Source organism: Cryptotermes secundus, unplaced genomic scaffold (assembly GCF_002891405.2).
Source record: "Cryptotermes secundus unplaced genomic scaffold, Csec_1.0 scaffold630, whole genome shotgun sequence".
NCBI lineage: Eukaryota > Metazoa > Arthropoda > Insecta > Blattodea > Kalotermitidae > Cryptotermes > Cryptotermes secundus.
In genome coordinates, this window is record NW_019720573.1 from 434,852 (window position 1) to 453,725 (window position 18,874).

Sequence of the window (18,874 nt, forward strand, 5' to 3'; positions counted from 1 at the left end):
ACCATCATTTACCCACAGTGTCATATTCTTATTCTTGCTACAGTTACTTTCACTTGCCCAGATTATATGTTAGAGAATAGTGATTTAGAAAGCGGTTACTGACCCATTTAAAGAACTACGCCATCCAAGAATTTTTTGTAGGGACTGAGGAAACCACAAAACACGTCACAACAGTCAGTGTACTAGTATTTGAACCCTGGACCTCCTGAGTATGACACAGGATTGCTATTCACTAAAATGGGTCGTTGAGTAACATGATGTCAATTTTTAAATATCTCTTTGTTGTTCTGTGTCATGTACTTAGCTTCCTGCTAATATAGTTCAAAGATTCTGCACCAGCACTTCCAAACTATCACCGGGCATGATCCTTATTCAGTTCCATGCAATTCAAGTTTTCAGAATCTACCTCTCTATGATCTTAATGTTAACTTTTCATCTTGTTGATCTATCACATTCCAGGCACTTTTCACATCAACATTCTGTGCATATTTGTTGTCTCCTATGTCTGAGCTATACTTCAGCCCAGAAATGGAGCAAGTGTAAGTGACATGTGTAAATTACAGCATTCCTTGTTATGTGCTATCCATTGCAGTACACTCAGTGTCTTTCTGGTATAAACATTTTCTTAAACATTTCATTTTAAAATACTTATAATTGCGTTTTTCACTCAAAGTAAGAGACCACATGGAATACATCTATCAGAATTATCGTTTGTATGAATAAAAACAATCATTCTCTGTTCTCTAGGGTTCTTATCATTGTAGCATATGGTAAAGCTGACTGACTCTTTATGGCCACTAATGACAGCAAAACTTATACACATCCTTAAAAGATACTGTGTATTTCAGCTGCTTGGCTGAATATTGTTCAAGTGAATTATAGCTGCCCCTTGGTTTCTAGAATTATTCATAGACATTTTATGTGTGTTGACTTAATTAGTATAGTTGTAATTAATTGCTGGATTATATAGAAAAGTATTAAACTTGGTCTCTAACACTGAGGGAGGAATGTAGACTGAGGGTGTTTGAGAACAGGGTGGTGAGAATATTTGGACCAAAGGGGGACTAAGTGACAGGAGGTGGGAGAAAACAGCGTAATGGGAGCTTCATAACTTGTACGCTTTGTCAAGTATAATTAGAATGATCAAGTCAATGAGGACGAGATGGAAAGGAATGTAGAACGAATGGGAGCGGAGAGAAATGTATGTGGGTATGTGGGATATTGGTGGGAAAGCCAGAAGGAAAGAAACCACTAGGAAGACCAAGATATAGTATGTGTGTGAACAATAGTAAAATGGAAGTTAGAAATATACGATGGGGTGATATGGACTGGATTGATCTGGCTCAGGATAGGGACCAGTGGCAAGTTTTTGAGTAGCTGTACAATTGGCAACTTCTAAAGAAGGGCTCAACTTCTTGAAGTTTAGTTTTAGTTTAGCTTTATACAGAAAAGTATTAGAACCAGAAACACTTTTTATCTTTGTAATACTTGTAACAGTGCACAGAAGATTGTATATGGCTATCATGGTGCTAAATGCATTCCTGTATGGATTACTAATTACATACTTTGTAGGCATCTTGATGTACATGTATTTAGGATGGGATTGTGCTTCACATGTTTTTTGCTCCTGATGCTTTTGTATACCTGCCCTGATGTTGCTCTTAGCTCATTAATTCTGTTGCAGGAGCACAGCCAGCAGCTTGGCGACGACAAGAGTCTGTCCGAACATCTCAAGCTTCCAATACAACGCATCAACGATTATCAGCTCCTACTTAAGGTTAGTGCCCTCTTCCACTAACTCAGGCTGAAAGTCAGGAAGAACTTAATATGTACTAAGCATATATTCTAAATTAATTGGTGATGGTGTCTGTTTAATCTGGGTGTAGAAAATTCACTTTGTGAAGGCAAAGAATTTTTGTTAAATGCTGACAAAATATTCTTATGTATTATTTCCATTAATTGCATCACACAGCGGGGTTTTTTTTTTTTTGCGCTGCAGCCCCAATTTGGGCCTTGGCTTGCCCCCAAGAGATTCTCCATTTCGCTTCAGTTTACTGCATCTTAGACATCCGGTAGGACTCCTTGGGCAGGTGATCAGCTCATCGCAAGGCCTCTACTTGTATACAAACACAGAAAAATGCGTGCACACACACACAAACAAACACTAAACCACCATGCCTTGAGTAGGATTCAAACCTACGATCCCGGCTACCGAGTGAGTAAAGACAGTGCATGCCTTAGGCAGCACCTACACGAGCGCACAAAGTGTGTCCGTTGTAATGAACATCATGACGTCCATTGTAGAAATAAATAAGAGAGGCGAATGCCACGCTTTCTTCTGGCTCCATTGCAGACAAAAAACTATGCATTGCATTCTGCAGTTGTGTGGTGTCCTCAGCAAAGTACATTCGTTACAACGGACGCATTTTGTGCGCTCGTGTAGATGGTGCCTTAGGCTGCTCGGTTACCGTGACCGGCACACAATGGATTTACTGAATAATAGTTCTTTGTAGGAGTTGTACACAGGCTTACCACAAAACATTTGGATTATTTAAATATTCTCTGTCAGTGTCGATCATTTTATAGCATCAGATGTGAAACTAAGGAATGTTATGATGGGTGTGAATGGTGAATTGGACAGAATATGGGAGAAAGCGGTTATGGCTTCTTTCAATGCTCTACCTTGTCACTTTTGTAGAAGCACTGAGAAATTCCATGAAATAGTTGATCTTCCTTCCAGATAAAGTATAGGAATTCTACACTGTGATGTTCAGGAGGATACAAATGCTAACACCTGTTTTCTCTGTCATATTATTCCCACTATAGGATTCCAGAACTTTTATGAGATTGTTATAAGTTTTATGCTCAATCTCAGAAAAGTTTCTCATATTAAAGTGCATGAAACAGATGTACAGTCTATGGAACATTTTAGTTTGGCGAATATATAGTTAGATGTTATATTTTTATGTATTTAGATCTTCAGTATAGATAAAATATCTTGTGAGGTGAAAACTTGAAGACTGAGAAGCACTCAGTCAAACATTCCATTCAGTTATCTAGTATGGACAACCCTTACTTTGCAATGTATGTTTTCCTGTTTAGTTGGCAGTAATCCCAAGCCAAACATTTCTGGTGAAGTAATCGGTCTAGGAGGAACCATCTAATGGCTGGAAGTAGAGAAAACCAAGTAATGCCTTCCTTGGAAGCAGTCCAACAAAATATTTTCTGCTGTCGACTGAATTTTATAGTAAAAATCTAGAGCACAGTTTGTGAAATGTGACCTACTTATATACAGCAATGCAACCACAATTGATAGGCTTCTAAGGGAACTAGGAAACATGTTGATTGATGCTTTGAGTTAGGATGAACAGCAATCTGCAATGTAATGGGTTGGAACATTTTGCTAAACTTCATTCCATGAACAAAATTTGACCTCCCGGAGTTAGACAATTACTCCATCAAATATTCTGTCAATAAATCTATTGACACAAAATCATTTTGTCTATATGTGCCTGCAGTCTCTAATAACTTTAAAATTAACAGAGGAGTAGGTATGAAAACAAAAATTCATGAATATTACTGTTATCATCACAGTGCCAACAATCTTATCTCCATAACTCAGATTTAAGAGAATGTGTTGCATGTACAAGTATTAGACTAAATTTTTCAATTAAGAATTTTTATTATTATTAATTTGTGAGGTTGTTTGTCCAGTGCTCATATCCCGAACAGTGAGAGAGAACTTTGTTTTGGTGAGAAACATCTAGGAGAATGGTCATTTAGAAGGCCGATATGGAAAGGACAACATTAAAATAGTTTTTAAGGAATTTGGTTAGAAGTGGTTCAGAAAAGTGTCCATTTGTAGGATTTTTTTTTTTCCAGCAGAGTTGTAGAGGGTTAGTTGAGGGGGAGTGAGGCAAGAGCATGAATGGGTCAAGTGTGTTAGTCAGATGTTACTTTGAAGATGTTAAACTTATTTCCAAAATAACATACTAGTGCATTGATTAATGCTTTGGTCACCCTTCCAACCAGTTTGGTATGTGAATTTATAATAGTAAGTGAGGTTAAACCAGCAGTTAGTTCAGTCTTCCACTTCAACTAACAGGGAGAGATGCAATTCTGCAGGGATAATTGTCCCTCATTTGCTGGAATTTGACCTTGTGAAGTTTTCAGAGTTCCCTCCTTTGTACATTAGCACTTTCTGATCAAGCAAGTGTAAATTATTACATTTTATTAATCATTTAACTTGTCTCACTTGCCCCTTCAGTTTTTGCACTAGGGGAAGTGTGTACTCTCAGTTCCAGGATTATTTTAATGGCTTCAAGCAATGAACTCTTGATATATGATATGAGGGATTATGAATTTTGTATGAAACATTGGTATATCAAAATGCCTTGTAAAGAAGTTTCCTGCAGGACACCTTAACAAGTTAGATTTAGTTTGCTTGAATTATAAAAATTGCTGGGCCCAGATATGCCTGTGATTTTGCTAGAATATGCTAAAGTGGGTTAATGCTAATGTCTTCCTGCCCTTTCCAAGTCAGTAACAATCATCCTACTGTCTGATGACATCACACATGTACTCTTAACTGAACAAAGTATGATACTGAATCAGGACATGACATTCCTAATGTCTGAGTTTGACAATGTACATAGCTGGATGGAATTTTTTGTCATATTGTTTCTTTCTAGGTTATTTAGCAGCACTACAGCAAAAAAAAAATCTTTCTGATATATATATACGAGGGGGTACCCAAAAGAAACCGAACCTATTTTTTTTAAACTTATTTATTCAATTTTTAAGCACAAACCCTCAATCCCCTTCAAAGTACTCTCCACTTACACTAATACACTTGTCTAGTCTTTTATTCCATTTTTCAAAACGTTGTCTAAATTCATCTTTTGAGATGCTTGACAGCGCCTCCGTCGTTTTTTCCTTTCATGTCTCTTTTCATTCGAGGAAACAAAAAAAAGTCACACGGGGCAAGGTCGGGTGAGTATGGAGGGCGAGGAATAGGGGTCATACCATTTTTGGTCAAGAATTGTCGTACAGACAGGGCTGTGTGAGCAGGGGCATTGTCATGATGGAAAAACCAGTCACCCGACTGCCACAAATCTGGCCGCTGAGCTCCAAGTCCCGACAGCTCCACAATTTCTTCAATGGTCCGTCGTCGATCTTCCTTGATGATTTCACAAATTTTTTCAACATTTTCATGTGTTCGGGCCATGGAAGGACGACCAGAACGAGGTTTGTCATCAATTGACATTTCACCATTTTTGAAACGGGAAAACAACTTAAACACTTGAGTTTTCCCCATAGCATCGTCCTTGTACGCCGTTTTTAACATTTCAAGAGATTCTGTTCCACTTTTCCCGAACAAAAAGCAGAATTTCACTGCTGCACGCTGTTCACGAAAATCAGCCATTGCAAAAACGACGATCACACAAAACAGTTGTCACTATAAACTCTGCCGAAACTAGTCCTTACCTTCTGAAGCAACGGTAGTTGGCTTATCTACTCAGGAATGTTAGCTCTATGCGCTCATAGCGGCAAAACGTGGTACTACAAAAGCTCTGCCCACAAAAAAATTAGTTCGGTTTCTTTTGGGTACCCCATCATATACATGTGCGCGTGCGTGCGTGCGCGTGTGTGTGTGTGGGGGGGGGTTAAGGCACTATGCTACAAGTCAGAAGGTAGCGGGTTCAAATACCGATGAAGTCAATGGATTTTTTTCAGTTGACCTAATCCTTCTGGCCGCACTATGGCCCTGGGGTTCACTCTGCCTCTAACAGAAATGAGTACCAGGACCTTACCACCATCTTTGAGCCGACTGTCTAGATAATGTGGGACCCTTAACGTCTCACAACTCTATGGGCCTTCACGGCCTGGTACAGGGATAGCTTTACTTTTTATATCTTACAGGAATTATGTTAACCGTCAACACAACAAATATACTCAGTTTTAATGTTTTATATCAAACCAACGCCCAGTGTAGAACGCCCAGACAAGAATTGCATACTCCATATTGTATGATTATATAAAGATACATATCATGGGAATAGCATAGCAGTATCCACACACTAACAACTTGTACATCATAGAAACTTGTCTCTGGGCTCCATAACAAGACTTACTACGTAGAAAGCTTCAACAACAAGACCTACAAACAGCATACATGCTTAGTTCCTACACTGTAGCTGTGTTTTATGTAGCAGTCAGCTGTGACATGAGAAAGTTCACAAAATGTATGTAGATTGTGTGTGTGATGAAGGGTTATTACCTGCACCATCTGGTGTCTCTCTTAGCTGCCAGACCATTAAATATGAAGGGTGGATTCTTCAGGGTTGGGCTCATCCTGGACAGTAATCTAGCCCAGGGTTTAAGTCAGTGATCTTAAAGGAAGAAACTTATTTTGACGTTTATAATTTTGAGATCATTCCCAACAGATCTGACAAAGACAAAATCAGTATATAAATAATAATTTTTCCAAAAAAAGATGCTGATAGTCTGCAACATATGTATGTAGGCAATACATATTTTACTCATCTAGAATTCAATATTATGATCATCAGTGAGTCCAACATGCTAGGCCGTGAAATGAATTTATTTTTTGTTGAATTATAAAGTAATGTTATCTAATTAAGAGGTTAGCAATATAAGACTCATAGTGCTGAAAATATGCCTTAAGAAATTATGTCTTATGACTTCTAGACAGAACTCCTTGTAAGCTAATGATTTAAGTGGCAGGGGTGAAACTTTGGGCATAGATTATATGAAGCCAATTATGTAGAATTTATATTTGAACATTATTCTCATGGAGGATATACCTTTTGTTCTAAGGAGTTGGTGAAGTATTCCTCTCGGCTTGGTGAAGACACTAGCGATCTCCAGAAGGCTCTAGAGTTAATGCTTGGAGTGCCCCACCGGGCCAACGATATCAAGTTCATATCTAGCATTGAGGGTTACCACGGTAACATCCACAAGTTAGGCCGACTACTACGACACGTGAGTACATTTTGTGTCCGATCAATTCAGAGAACCAGAATCCTTCTTTAGAAGCTAATGGGCACTTAGATAGTCAAATCGCACTCCTCGTATTGCACCAGAAGGGTCACAAGAGTCGTATGGCTCTCCTGAGAAAGATAAATTCAGTCCACACCTTTGTACTCTGTTTTTTAAGATGCATTTTAACTTTATCGTTCCATCCACACCTGGGTCCTCTTTAAATACATGCTGTGTCTGCAACAGCCGTTCACTGGCAAAGACTTCTAACAGTGGAGATTCTTCACAGCCTGTACTCTCAACTGACTTTGTCCCTTTCTTGTAACCTCTCAGCACGGACCATGTATAAACACTCCTTATCCATTGCTATAGTCCAACTGTTGCATTATTAAGAATCTGGTGCCTAGCAACTGGAAGGTGTTTACCAGGTCATTGCCCAGAAACAGTCACTGTTTACAGAGTTGCTGCTTAGCAATGGGTCTATACGTCACAGTATGTTCACAAGAAATGAATATCTTTAATATTGAAATAAAAAATAAAAAAGAATGAACATACTTTGTGTTTGAAGAAAGTCGTCTTCTGGGTTTAGGCACCGTGTATTCTTCGTTTTGGCCGACGTTTCGGAGGAACGTAGCGCCTCCATCTTCAGAGCAGTTGAATGGCTTGGAATGCGGAGAGCAGTAGCTGTGGTGATAGGATGTGAAAGGTGCTGCTTATATACGAAGTAGGCAGGGGGGGTGGTTAGGGAGAACGGACCAATAGGAGCAGTGGGGAGCGATTAAGACCATATATGGTGTGTGTTGATTAAGGGAGGGGGGAGAAACGGCCAGAGAATCCAGGAACCTTGAGGTCAATAGCACTAGGAAGTGCTGTAGACAAGAAGAACCGGTAGGTTGGGGACAGGCTATTGACGTCAATGACATGACGAAGAACTGGTGTGGCTAGTTGGATTCTCTTGAGGGAAGAGATGCTACCATGTCTGTCGAGATTGTTGAGAGCGATAAAGGCCATTCCGTTCTCCCTAACCACCCCCCCTGCCTACTTCGTATATAAGCAGCACCTTTCACATCCTATCACCACAGCTACTGCTCTCCGCATTCCAAGCCATTCAACTGCTCTGAAGATGTAGGCGCTACGTTCCTCCGAAACGTCGGCCAAAACGAAGAATACACGGTGCCTAAACCCAGAAGACGACTTTCTTCATTGTCATCACTGTGAAAACCTCAAAACTTACATACTTTGTGTTTCCTTATTCTAATATAAGAAGAAACAAAATATTTTATTTTAAGAGCTGCAGAGTATCTGGATATTAAAACATTTTTTAAAAACCCTAAGTAGAAAAGAAAAGCAGAAACGTTGTATCCACATGTTAAAAAAAAGCTGAGTTAGTCACAGGGTTACTAAGGAAGACTTTTATTGCTGTAAATCTGTGAATCTAACTCTAGCATGAAATGTTCATCATCATCCTTCCCACCACGCTGCCACCACCACTGTCCTTTCCAGTAGTAGGCCTAATTGGCTTCCTATGGGACAGAATATAATGATACTATGTTTATAGGAGACCTTCAATAAGCTCTTTTTCCCTTTGAGTTGTTATGTTTTACACTATACCAGAGCTCATTCTTTCAAACATACTGTTTCACATTTCTACTCTATTATGTATAAACCCTTATTGTTGGAGAGATTTGTAATTCTGTTATTTTTCTTATATGTTATTGAAAATTGTTCTGCCTGCTTTCTACCCCACTGAAGACCAGAAGTCTTATGTTCAGATGCCTGACTGTTCATATTTATGTTTCAGGATTGGTTTACTGTATCTGACAGGGACGGGAAGTGCAAGGAGCGATACCTGTTTCTCTTCAAAGCCCGGATTCTTATCTGTAAAGTGCACCATATCGCGGATGACCGGTCAGTCTTTGTGCTCAAGGACATTATCCGTGTAAGTAGCCTGATACTCATAAAAGCCAAACTCTGTTTATTACTTGATGCTTACATCATATCAACTGAATTAAATTATATTGCGTTTTGTTTATAGTGTATAGGCTATAATTCCACAAGCTGACTTAGAAATAATTGTATAAAATGGATTAAAAGAAAAAGAATAACCAAATACACATTTGGGAGTGATTTTAACGTTTTTAAACGAACCCAAAAATGGTTATTTCTTGACTTTTGGTATATGGAGTTTTTGTGATATTCTACATCAGCAGTACCAAAAATATTTGCACTGAAATTATGTATATTTGACCTGGATTGTCTCCCTTAATTTCAGTGTGACTTATTTATATTGAGCTCTAACAGCATTACAATTTTTCTTACAAGTTACCTGAGGTTGAAGTAAATGATCTCAAGGACAACCCCTATACATTTGAGCTTCATCATATAGTTGCTGGGTTTGGCCGTTATCCTATCACTATCAGAGCACATTCTGATACTGTGAAACCAGCCTGGCTTAAGGAGATCCGACAGTATGCGTCAGACCTGTGTGAGTAAAACATTGTTACAGATTTTGTTAAATTATTCTTCAAATTTATTACCGGTAGCTCATACAAGTTGAAAAGAAAGGCTAATAAAGAAACATGTTGAAATTTATTGCATGAACCAGTAATAATAACCTTTTGCAGTTGCTCTAGCAGAACACGATGCAGATGATCTTCGTCTCCAGACTCCACTAGGTAATAATGAGGACAAGTCAGAACCTACTACACCCCCACCTCAAGAGCCATCAAAGGTATGTTGTAGAGGAAACCGATAAACAGATTTTATGTTTAACACACTTTTATTCTGTATGTATTATGGTTTTTGAGATAATTCTTATGCTATGCATACTTTTTCTAATTTTTACATTCAGCATTCAACATTGATATTCTGAATGCACGTGAAGTATCCTGAACAAAAGAATGGTGGCTTTCCAGACTCTTTATAGTACCGTTTTTAAAAAATATCTTTATCCATACATGCTCATTTCTGGTCATTTGCTGTGGTGCTTTTAAACTGTTGTGGCTTTAAGGTTCATTTTATAGTTTCCAAAGCATTTGCACATATGCCTGTTGCATGCATTTACTTTCAAAAGTAAGGTTTCTTCTAGAAAGGCCATTCCAATATGCTCCATACTCATTAACAATGTAAATTTGATCACATTACAGGTTGTCTTATAGCATGAAATTTTTTCTAGCTTTTGCCTGCCATATAGAGTCCACAGCCTGCCTGCCTCATTCACCGCAGGCTGTGACCTAGTCTTTTAACACACATTGCTACAAAAACATTTGGAAACAAATCTTCTAGATGCATCCTCTTCCCTTATTTTTACTATTGCCATTACACTTTCCCTTACTTTCCTACCCTAATTTCTACAGTAGTTTTCTGAGATGAGAAAAGGATGAAAGCCTAACTCCATTCTCAGCATTTTTAAGATTCTGTGTTAATATAAACAAAAAATCATGCTTTGATGGGTAGATAACATTCAAGTTGGATAATTCATGGCAAAATTATCAGGAATTCACTGTATTCTAAAAACTATCATAGAAGTATATGAACTTGTGCATTGCAGGCTCACAGAATGTTTGAGCTATGAGGAACACAGCCCATTAAATTAGAAATGTCTTTATCTGACCAAGTAATTACATCCATTGCTTTTACTTTTCATATTCCACTCATCATTCTGGAACGTTAATATACGTGTAGCCAGTACTGAAATCAATATTCTCTGTTATTTCCCTTTTCGTTATATATCATGAACAGATAATGAAGTAGTTTGTAATATAATATGTTTTACATTTATTTAAATAGGTACAACCGCCATTAAAATCAGCAGAAAACTGCTGTGAGACACAAGAGGTTTCAAGGGAGCTAGTAAAAACTGTGAATGGTCTTGACCCAGTTCAGGTAATTTAGTGTTAAATTTGAAATTTCTTTTAAGTTGTAACAGATTCAGCAAATCACACACTCACTATATTAGAGTGTGTGGTTAAATAATTGGGCTTTTGAGTTCTTTGTAGTATGGCGAGGAGAAATCTGGTTCCTTGATTCTGAAAATGGTTTTGTTAAAGACAAATTGTGAACACTGTCTCACCTTGCACTAATAAATGTAATGAAATTATAGTGTTCAAGCACATTGTAATAGTTTGCAAAACAAATGTTCATGGTTTGGAAATACTGTAGATTTTAAAAATAATTTTGACCTAAGTAAAATATATATTGTTTGTGTGTATTATTCTGTGTTTTTAATACTTGTGGTTTGTAAATCTAGAAGTAATTATGATTGCTTATTATAGGGACTGTGTTGTTAAATTCTATGCAAATATGATATTTTTACAGTTCTAAGACATCCATACTAAATAAAAGCTAAGAAACTCAAAACTACAATATGGCTAGAACTGTCCCTGTGTTACAGGCACTTGAAGTTGTTTTTACTGATTATGTATATCTTCATACTGATGCAGTGACATCTGTTGTGATATTGCTCTTGAGGCAGCACATGGTGAAGCCCAGAATGTGTGTTCTCAGTGTTGAGATATGCTTACTTTCTTCCATTTGGCTATTCTTTTAATCGTATTTTACTCCTGTCAGAAGAAGGGAGTTTCCCATAATACACACAGTATCTTTCCAACATGATGCTCCAGTCTTAATTTCATTTATTAACTAAACTACATAACCATTATTATTTTGTGTGATGTCACTAATCACAGCAATCATGAGAAAATATGCTTTTAGTGACAATGTTAATCACTGCTGAATGGCATACATTGCAGTAAAGTGCATGTTTTTGTGAAAGCCAGACTTCTGATGTTACTCAAATTCATTGTGAAGGCTGAGCAAAATTTGAGGTCAGTAAGTCTCTAAGTAGGTGTGCAGTAAACAGTTAACATGCTTAAAATGGCTGGGACTATGGCTGACAACATTAAAGGTGTTGTTGATAAAAAGAAAAGAGAACCCCAGAAGAGAGTGCATGTGTTCAACAAGCCTATCCACAATCCTATAAAATTTGAAAAATCATTTTTCTTAATTTCACTTAAGGGAAAAGCATGAAATCATCTCCATGCAAAATTCAAATGCACCGTCTGTAATTGAAGCACGAAGGCCAGACTTCGTTTTTCTGGTCCACATCTACGGTTTTTAGAGGGTAATCTGCTGTTCTTCCATGTGTATGGTTAACTTACAGGATGTGTTTTAATTTGAAAAACTAAGTGGAAATGATACATGTACAAGTACGTGGGGGACAGAAAGCCCCGTGCAGTAATGGAGACATCACTGAAACGCCAAACACTCACAGTGTGGTGCGCTGTGTCAGCTCATTCATGGACCAGGATATTGTGTACACTGAGCATTGTCTCCGGTCCTCAAATACTGAGGTGGAACAAAATAATGGAAAGGCCACAGATACTGTACACATTTCATTAACAACATGGTGTTGGACCACCTTTTGCCTTCAGTAACCTAGCAGAATTTTATACCATTTTCTTGAAGACAGTCTTCACATTACTTTAGAGATGTTGGAGTTGGGAACCTGTTCTTCATCCTAGTCTCCAAAAGTGACCAGAGTGGTTCGATTATGCTCAAATGTGGTAATTATGCTGGCCAAGGAAGGTGCTGAAGTTGACCTTGCTCTTTGAATCATGACTGAACAGTTCCAGCTATGTGAATGGAAAACTCCATCATTGTTCGGAAATAACATCTGGATCATGGGCAGCACCTGATCACCCAGCCTGTCCACAAACTTCCTTGCAGTAATTTGGCCATAAAGTGTAATAATGGGACCAATGGAATTGTACCTCAATACTGCTCACCAAATGAACACAGAACCTCCCCCGTGTTTCACTGTTGGAACCAGGCATTCTGGGTTGTAGGCCTGCTTGGGTGTTCTCCAATTATAAACTCTTCCTGATATATGGAACAGCATGAAGTATGAATCATTTAACCATATCTTGCACATGTTTCTATTTGTCTAATGTCCCGGTTTTAAGGTTGTGACACCATCGTTTATGCATCTGAGCATTGCTTTCAGCAGTGAGAGGTTTAGCAGCTTCAGCTGTTGAATCTGTGGAGCTCACATTAGACAGTTTTTGTGGAAACAAGGTCTTCAAGATGAATATTCAGTTCTGCTGCAGTTCATCTGTGCAGCAGTAGTTCTGTGATTTTCCGAAACAGTCCTTCACAATGTACGGCGATCTCTTTCTGTCAGTATTGATTTTCGCTCGCTGTTCCTCCTCGCTGGTGCTGTCTTCCCGTGATTCGTGTATGCCGACATGACCTCAGAAACTGTCACTCTCAGTGCAGCTAATACTGTGGCAGTTTTTGTCACAGCCAACACAAACAAATTCTGTTCCTCAATTTCTTAGTGTTTCCATTACTTTGTTCACCTCCTTTATGTAGGTACCAATTTTGAGTAAAATTTTTTTGACGGTTTGTGTTCAGCTGCAAGCAGCAAATGCAATTTAGAATGTTCTCAATGACATCTGCATAACTCAGTTCATTCTGATTTATCTCCTGCATATGTTGGGTATGGCTGATTATGGCCAGTAAATGCTTCATTTCTGAACCCATTCATGTGGGATTCCGTTGAAGATCCAATTCACAGAAACATTCCAAACTTATTTTAAAAACAGAAGAAATTTCAGCAGTGTTCACTCTTCTAAAACTGCTGTATTTAGTGATATCGAACACAGCCATGCTTCTAAGGCATTCTGATGTTGTATAACACTCAGGACTACTGGGTTTTGGGGCTTTGTCTACTGTCCAGTATTCCAAAGAATACAAAACACAACGTTTTGCAAACATGATATATTTCATAAAATCAATACAAAGTCCGTCGAGTGTAACAATGTTTTTTAGGTCACTTCTTTCTCACTCTTGCCTTACATGTTTCGGTTTTAGTAAAACCATCTTCAGAGGCACATGGTACTAACAAGAAAACACTGGCGTTGTTAAACTGTACACAGTATATATGCTGTGTGGGCACTGCTACAAATGTCGATGTGTAAAAGCACAACACTAGCTTGGAGTACTGAATGCACGTACAGAATGCACGTTCAACCTTCGCATTCAATCCGAAGTTGCCCTCACGTTAAAACATCACTATTAAAATATTTGAAAAATATTTAAAAGTTTAAGACTTTTGAAGTAAAATATAAAAATGTTAGGCTGCTTCTTAATTTATCCATTGTATCCAATTTGTATTGATTTTATGTATAATAGTGTAACGGACCAAAATGAAACAATTCAAAACAATTCAAAATGATATATTTCCTTCCTCCAATGGTTGAGGTTGACTCCATCTAACAGACCCAACAGAGTAGGTGTCTCCCACCTCTCGCCCGGGGGCAGATGCTGATCCAGCTTCCTAAATGTTTTGTTCTTTCATGTTCTTTAGGATACCAGCTGATGGAGGAAGTCCAGAAACGCAATATTCCCAACAGTCATGCTTGCTATGCATTTCAGTTAAGAAATAAAATTAAAAATATTACGTTGTTTTGAAACAATCCTTTGTTTTTCTTCTTGCATTTTTTTATTTTCTCTCACAATTTTTATAGTCCATTGCATTAATCATAAAACAATTTTCCATTGGATTTTATTAAGTATATACACTATTAGAAATATTTAAGATAAAAATTATGGATTTTTAAAGATGTTTGTATTTTTATATCATGTACAATTCTTTTGTATGATGGACTGATTCATAAAATTTCATAAGGCGTTTTTTTGAGTGTCATGCAACGTACAAGTTGGATGGCGTGAATGAATTTTGAGCCTACACTCTAACATTGAATTTTATAAAATTCCATTGAATAGGTTTAAGATTAAACTTCCAGACTGATGGACGAACAGACATGACCTCTTCCTTATTATTTGTTCCCTTTATGTACTTAGTGCAAATAACAAGTGAATAAAATTGTATTCTTAAGGAAAGTTATTATTTATGAAGAAAAATGATTTTTCTTTTGATTCTAGCTACTATTTGTTTTGAGCACTGAAGAATTAAATCTATGGAAAGTAATTCTTTTACAGGAACCAGAGAGGGCAATAGAAGCTGTAAGGAAGGTTCCTGAACAGAAAGCAGAACCTGAAATTGAAGTTCCTAAAGAGAACATCGAGCCAGGACTCAAAACTGCTGAGGTGAAAGCAGAGTTAGAAGTTAAGGATTCTAAATCTAAATTAGAATCTAATATCAAGGGGTTTTCTAATAATAAGTCAGAGCCAGAAATCAAAGATCCTGAAGAGATAGTAGAGCCAGAAATTGGGTTCACCGAAGAAAAATTATATCCTGAAATTAAGGGTCATGAAAAGAAACCACAGTCTGAAGTCAAGGCTACTGAAGAGGAACCAGAACCAGAAGTAAAGGTTCCTGAAAATAAATCTGAGCCTGAAATTAGAGCACCTGAAGAGAAACCAGAGCCAGAAATAAGGGCTTCTGAGAAGAAACTAGAGCCAGTGACAAAGGTGCCAGAAAAGAAGGAAGGACTTGAAATTGAAGTTTCTGATAAACTAGAACCAGAAATAAGGGCTTCTGAAAAGAATCAAGTTCCTGAAATTCAGCCTCTTGAAAAAAAGCCAGAGACAGCGAACGAGGTTTCTGAAAAGAAACCAGCGTCGGGAAAACTAGATCCTGAACTTGAAGCTGTTGTAAAGAAATTAGAGCCCGGAATCGAGGTTCCTGAAAAGAAGCCAGAATTAGAAGTCAGGGCTCCTGAAACAAAGCAACAACCTGAAATAATTGCCTCTGAAGAGGAGGCAGAACCAGAAGTAAAGTTTCTTGAAAAAAAATCAGAGCCAGAAATCAAAGTTGCTGAAAAGAACGCAGAAATTGCACCAAATACTCAGGACAAGAAGCCTGAATCAGCAAAGAGGAAAGAGGACAAGGCAGTAGTGTCTATTGCATCTTCACAGCCAGCAAACAAGAAAGTCAAGGTTAGTTATTTGTAATAAGTAGATGAGGTTTGCAGCTGATACTAGAGGAAATAGCAAATTTCATGGTTAATCAATTAACTAGATTGACAAAATGCTTAGTTCTGAGAGTAGATACATGTATACACTCACATGCTTGTGAATGTGCAGACACACACACACATACACAAGCATGTGTGTATGTTTATCTCAGCAGACATTCTTCGTTTATGATCATAAGCTCCTTTATCTGCAGGTTAACGGGTTTGAAAGTGACACAGCCATGGCGCACTTCCAGTCAGTGACATCTGTAAAAGGTACTATGCACATGAGTTCAAGTTGTGATAGTGTGAAGTTCTGTCTGCTATTGACTGTGTCCCTTGGAAATATTTTATAGCCATACTTCTCGGTTTTGCGAAAATTCCACTGTGAAAGTTATCCAGAAGTTGTTCGATTATTAACTGTGATACTGTCTCCGCCACTCTCCTGCTGTACAAATGCTTTTAGCTCTCAAAGCTATAATTTTTCATCAATTTTTATATTGTCAGTTGTTCTGTTAATGATGCGTGTTAGCAAGTAGTCATGAATTTGATGAGAATATGAGAGCAGTGAACAGCAGTGGATGGTATGCTTGAGTCAGTACTTGAAAAGTCTCAAAAATGCTTTTTCATCACTGTAACTGCTTTTATGATTTCATTAAGGAAATTGTTATTATCATCAGTTATTTGAACATTTGTAATAGAAAATACTTTTCCTATGGTTGAACTTGTACTGGCAATGGCTAAAGAAAATTCTAAAATGATGTACATGTTCTTTAACTATATGATTTTACTTTGTACAAACTCGAATATTCAGGGTAATTTTACAACATATTTAATAAAATTCGTATTCCAATCATCAGTTCATTTGCGTACTTTTAACACAATGAAATCTGTCAGAAAGTTTATCTTCTCCTAAAATTTTTGTCAACATCAGCAGTGTATGTGATACAGCACTGAATTTTCTCCCAATTTGGAGGATTCTTAAATAATTCCCAGTGAAGTACCTTTTATGTGTTGGAAGAATCATTTCTAAAATAAATATTCATGCAACTGCTAAATAAAATTGCGCTATTGGAAAAAAGGTTTGGCTTCCATTTAACTGTTGCCAGAGCAATTTGACACCTCACTCAAAAAAGGGCTATCTGGTGGCCCTAATGCTGTTTTTCCAGAATTGTTCAAGTTTGTAGCACATATATTCAGTGATTTTAATTTCAGAATGTCTTTCAAGAGCTTCTATGTAGATCATTATAATACGTACTTGCATCGGTGAGTGTGAAAATATAGAATTTTGCCTCACTATTCTTTTATAAAATTATACCCAATATTTTGCATCACGGTTTGATTTTGTAGAAAATCAGTGTTTCACTTGTACAAAGATTGTTTTCTCAATAGATTTTATGCTTTCAGCTTAATAATGAATTGATAACGGCAACATTTTCCTTTTGGAATCAACAGGCTCTATGCTCGTAACCAACAAGGGAATAATATACATTTTACTGAAATATTACAGTTAAAGATGCTTTCTCAAAAAAGTTTCACTGAATATTTGTAGGTTTCTATATTCTAAGAAAATTTATGATCATTATTCTACCATGTTTATATCTACCCAAACCTTGTCAACAAATCTGTTGGACTTGGCATAATCTGAAGTGTCTAATGCTTAGAAGATGTTTTCTATACATATGATTCATATATATGGTCAGAAGTGGCACAGTTATGCAACTAAGCATTACGATGCTCTCATTGAACAGCTTGTGGCTATTTCAAAAGGCAAATATTATAATAAGAAGTGTGTGCTGAGTTTTTGTATTTCAGAGGGGCATTGCTCAATATGGCAGTGTTCTGAAACCTAGAGCAACTAAGACACTTGAATGCTACATCTAACTGTAATTTATGTGTTTGCCATAGAGCATATTAATACAATTTTTGGAGGCAGATATGTATACTTCACTTCAGTCTTTACTTTTACTAGCTGACATTACTTTTTTGTGCTTAGAAACTTTCCTTGCTTCTAATTAGATTTTAATTTAATGAATGACTTCCAAGGTAGGATTGACTGTCCCTATTGCTCCATTCTCTCTGTCTTTGAAGTATGTGCGTCCTCTCCTCTTCTCTGTGTGCATGATGTGGTTTGACTTCATATATGTGTCCCTTTAGAGTTTTCAAGCGAAGAAGTCTACATGGAATCATCCGGCACTGTCATGTCTTCATCTGCATCAAAGAGCGTGAGATTTGAATCAAGTTCTGTCCAATCTGCCTCTGAGGAGACAGGTGGAGTTTCAAATGTGTTCAAACTGACTCGTTCCACATCAGCTGATGGTCGGCCAGTGTTCACAAAGACCATCGAAGGCAGCAATTTGGAACGTAAGTGGGTTACCTTACACCTTCAGTGGAAGGTTTCTGATCTGCATAAGACTACAGTCCTCTATTTCATATTGTTTGTCTATGGGTGCATCCTTACAATTTTGATGGGAAAGGCATCCACCTTCAGCTTAACTGTATAAGTAATTTACTGGTATCTTGAATTTCTCTGTGTATACTACATTTAAACATCACAACATTAATACATTCATGGTACTGTGCTTAGCATGTAGTTTCATTTGTGAGCAAATCAGAATGTAGGATAAGACCCAGATAATATTTTCTTACTCTAATTTATATAACATTCCCTTCACAGCGGGTCAGAATGCTGTATTTCAGTGTGAACTTACATCTGACACACCAACATCAATGACATGGCTAAAGGACAACAGGCCTATGGAAGACAGATTAGCGGACCGTGTGTTGATTTCATCTCAAAACGATAACACCGCTTTTAGATTGGAGGTGCAGCACTGTCTTGAGTCTGACAGTGGTGTTTACACTGCCAGGGCAACTAACGCTGTTGGTGCTGCCACTTGCACTGCTCAGCTTGTAGTACAAGAATGTGAGTATATAAATATGTCTTCAGG

At 37.5% G+C, this 18,874-nt stretch overlaps 1 protein-coding gene across 8 annotated transcripts in view; it reads left to right on the plus strand.

The window, feature by feature from the left end:
- LOC111869356 (obscurin) overlaps nt 1-18,874 on the plus strand; it is a 228,833-nt gene that overhangs the window by 93,121 nt on the left and 116,838 nt on the right. For 7 of the 8 annotated variants that reach the window (XR_004513565.1, XR_004513564.1, XM_033753466.1 and 4 more), the window contains 10 exons: nt 1,685-1,777; nt 6,841-7,005; nt 8,804-8,941; nt 9,325-9,487; nt 9,627-9,733; nt 10,792-10,887; nt 15,007-15,906; nt 16,139-16,199; nt 18,081-18,287; nt 18,601-18,849. Coding sequence is in view for 6 of the 8 variants with exons in the window: in XM_033753466.1 (XP_033609357.1) it covers nt 1,685-1,777; nt 6,841-7,005; nt 8,804-8,941; nt 9,325-9,487; nt 9,627-9,733; nt 10,792-10,887; nt 15,007-15,906; nt 16,139-16,199; nt 18,081-18,287; nt 18,601-18,849 (2,179 nt within the window). In the remaining 2 variants the exon portion in view is untranslated. The remainder of the gene's footprint in view (nt 1-1,684; nt 1,778-6,840; nt 7,006-8,803; nt 8,942-9,324; nt 9,488-9,626; nt 9,734-10,791; nt 10,888-15,006; nt 15,907-16,138; nt 16,200-18,080; nt 18,288-18,600; nt 18,850-18,874) is intronic. The other variant, XM_033753462.1, reaches the window with a different exon arrangement.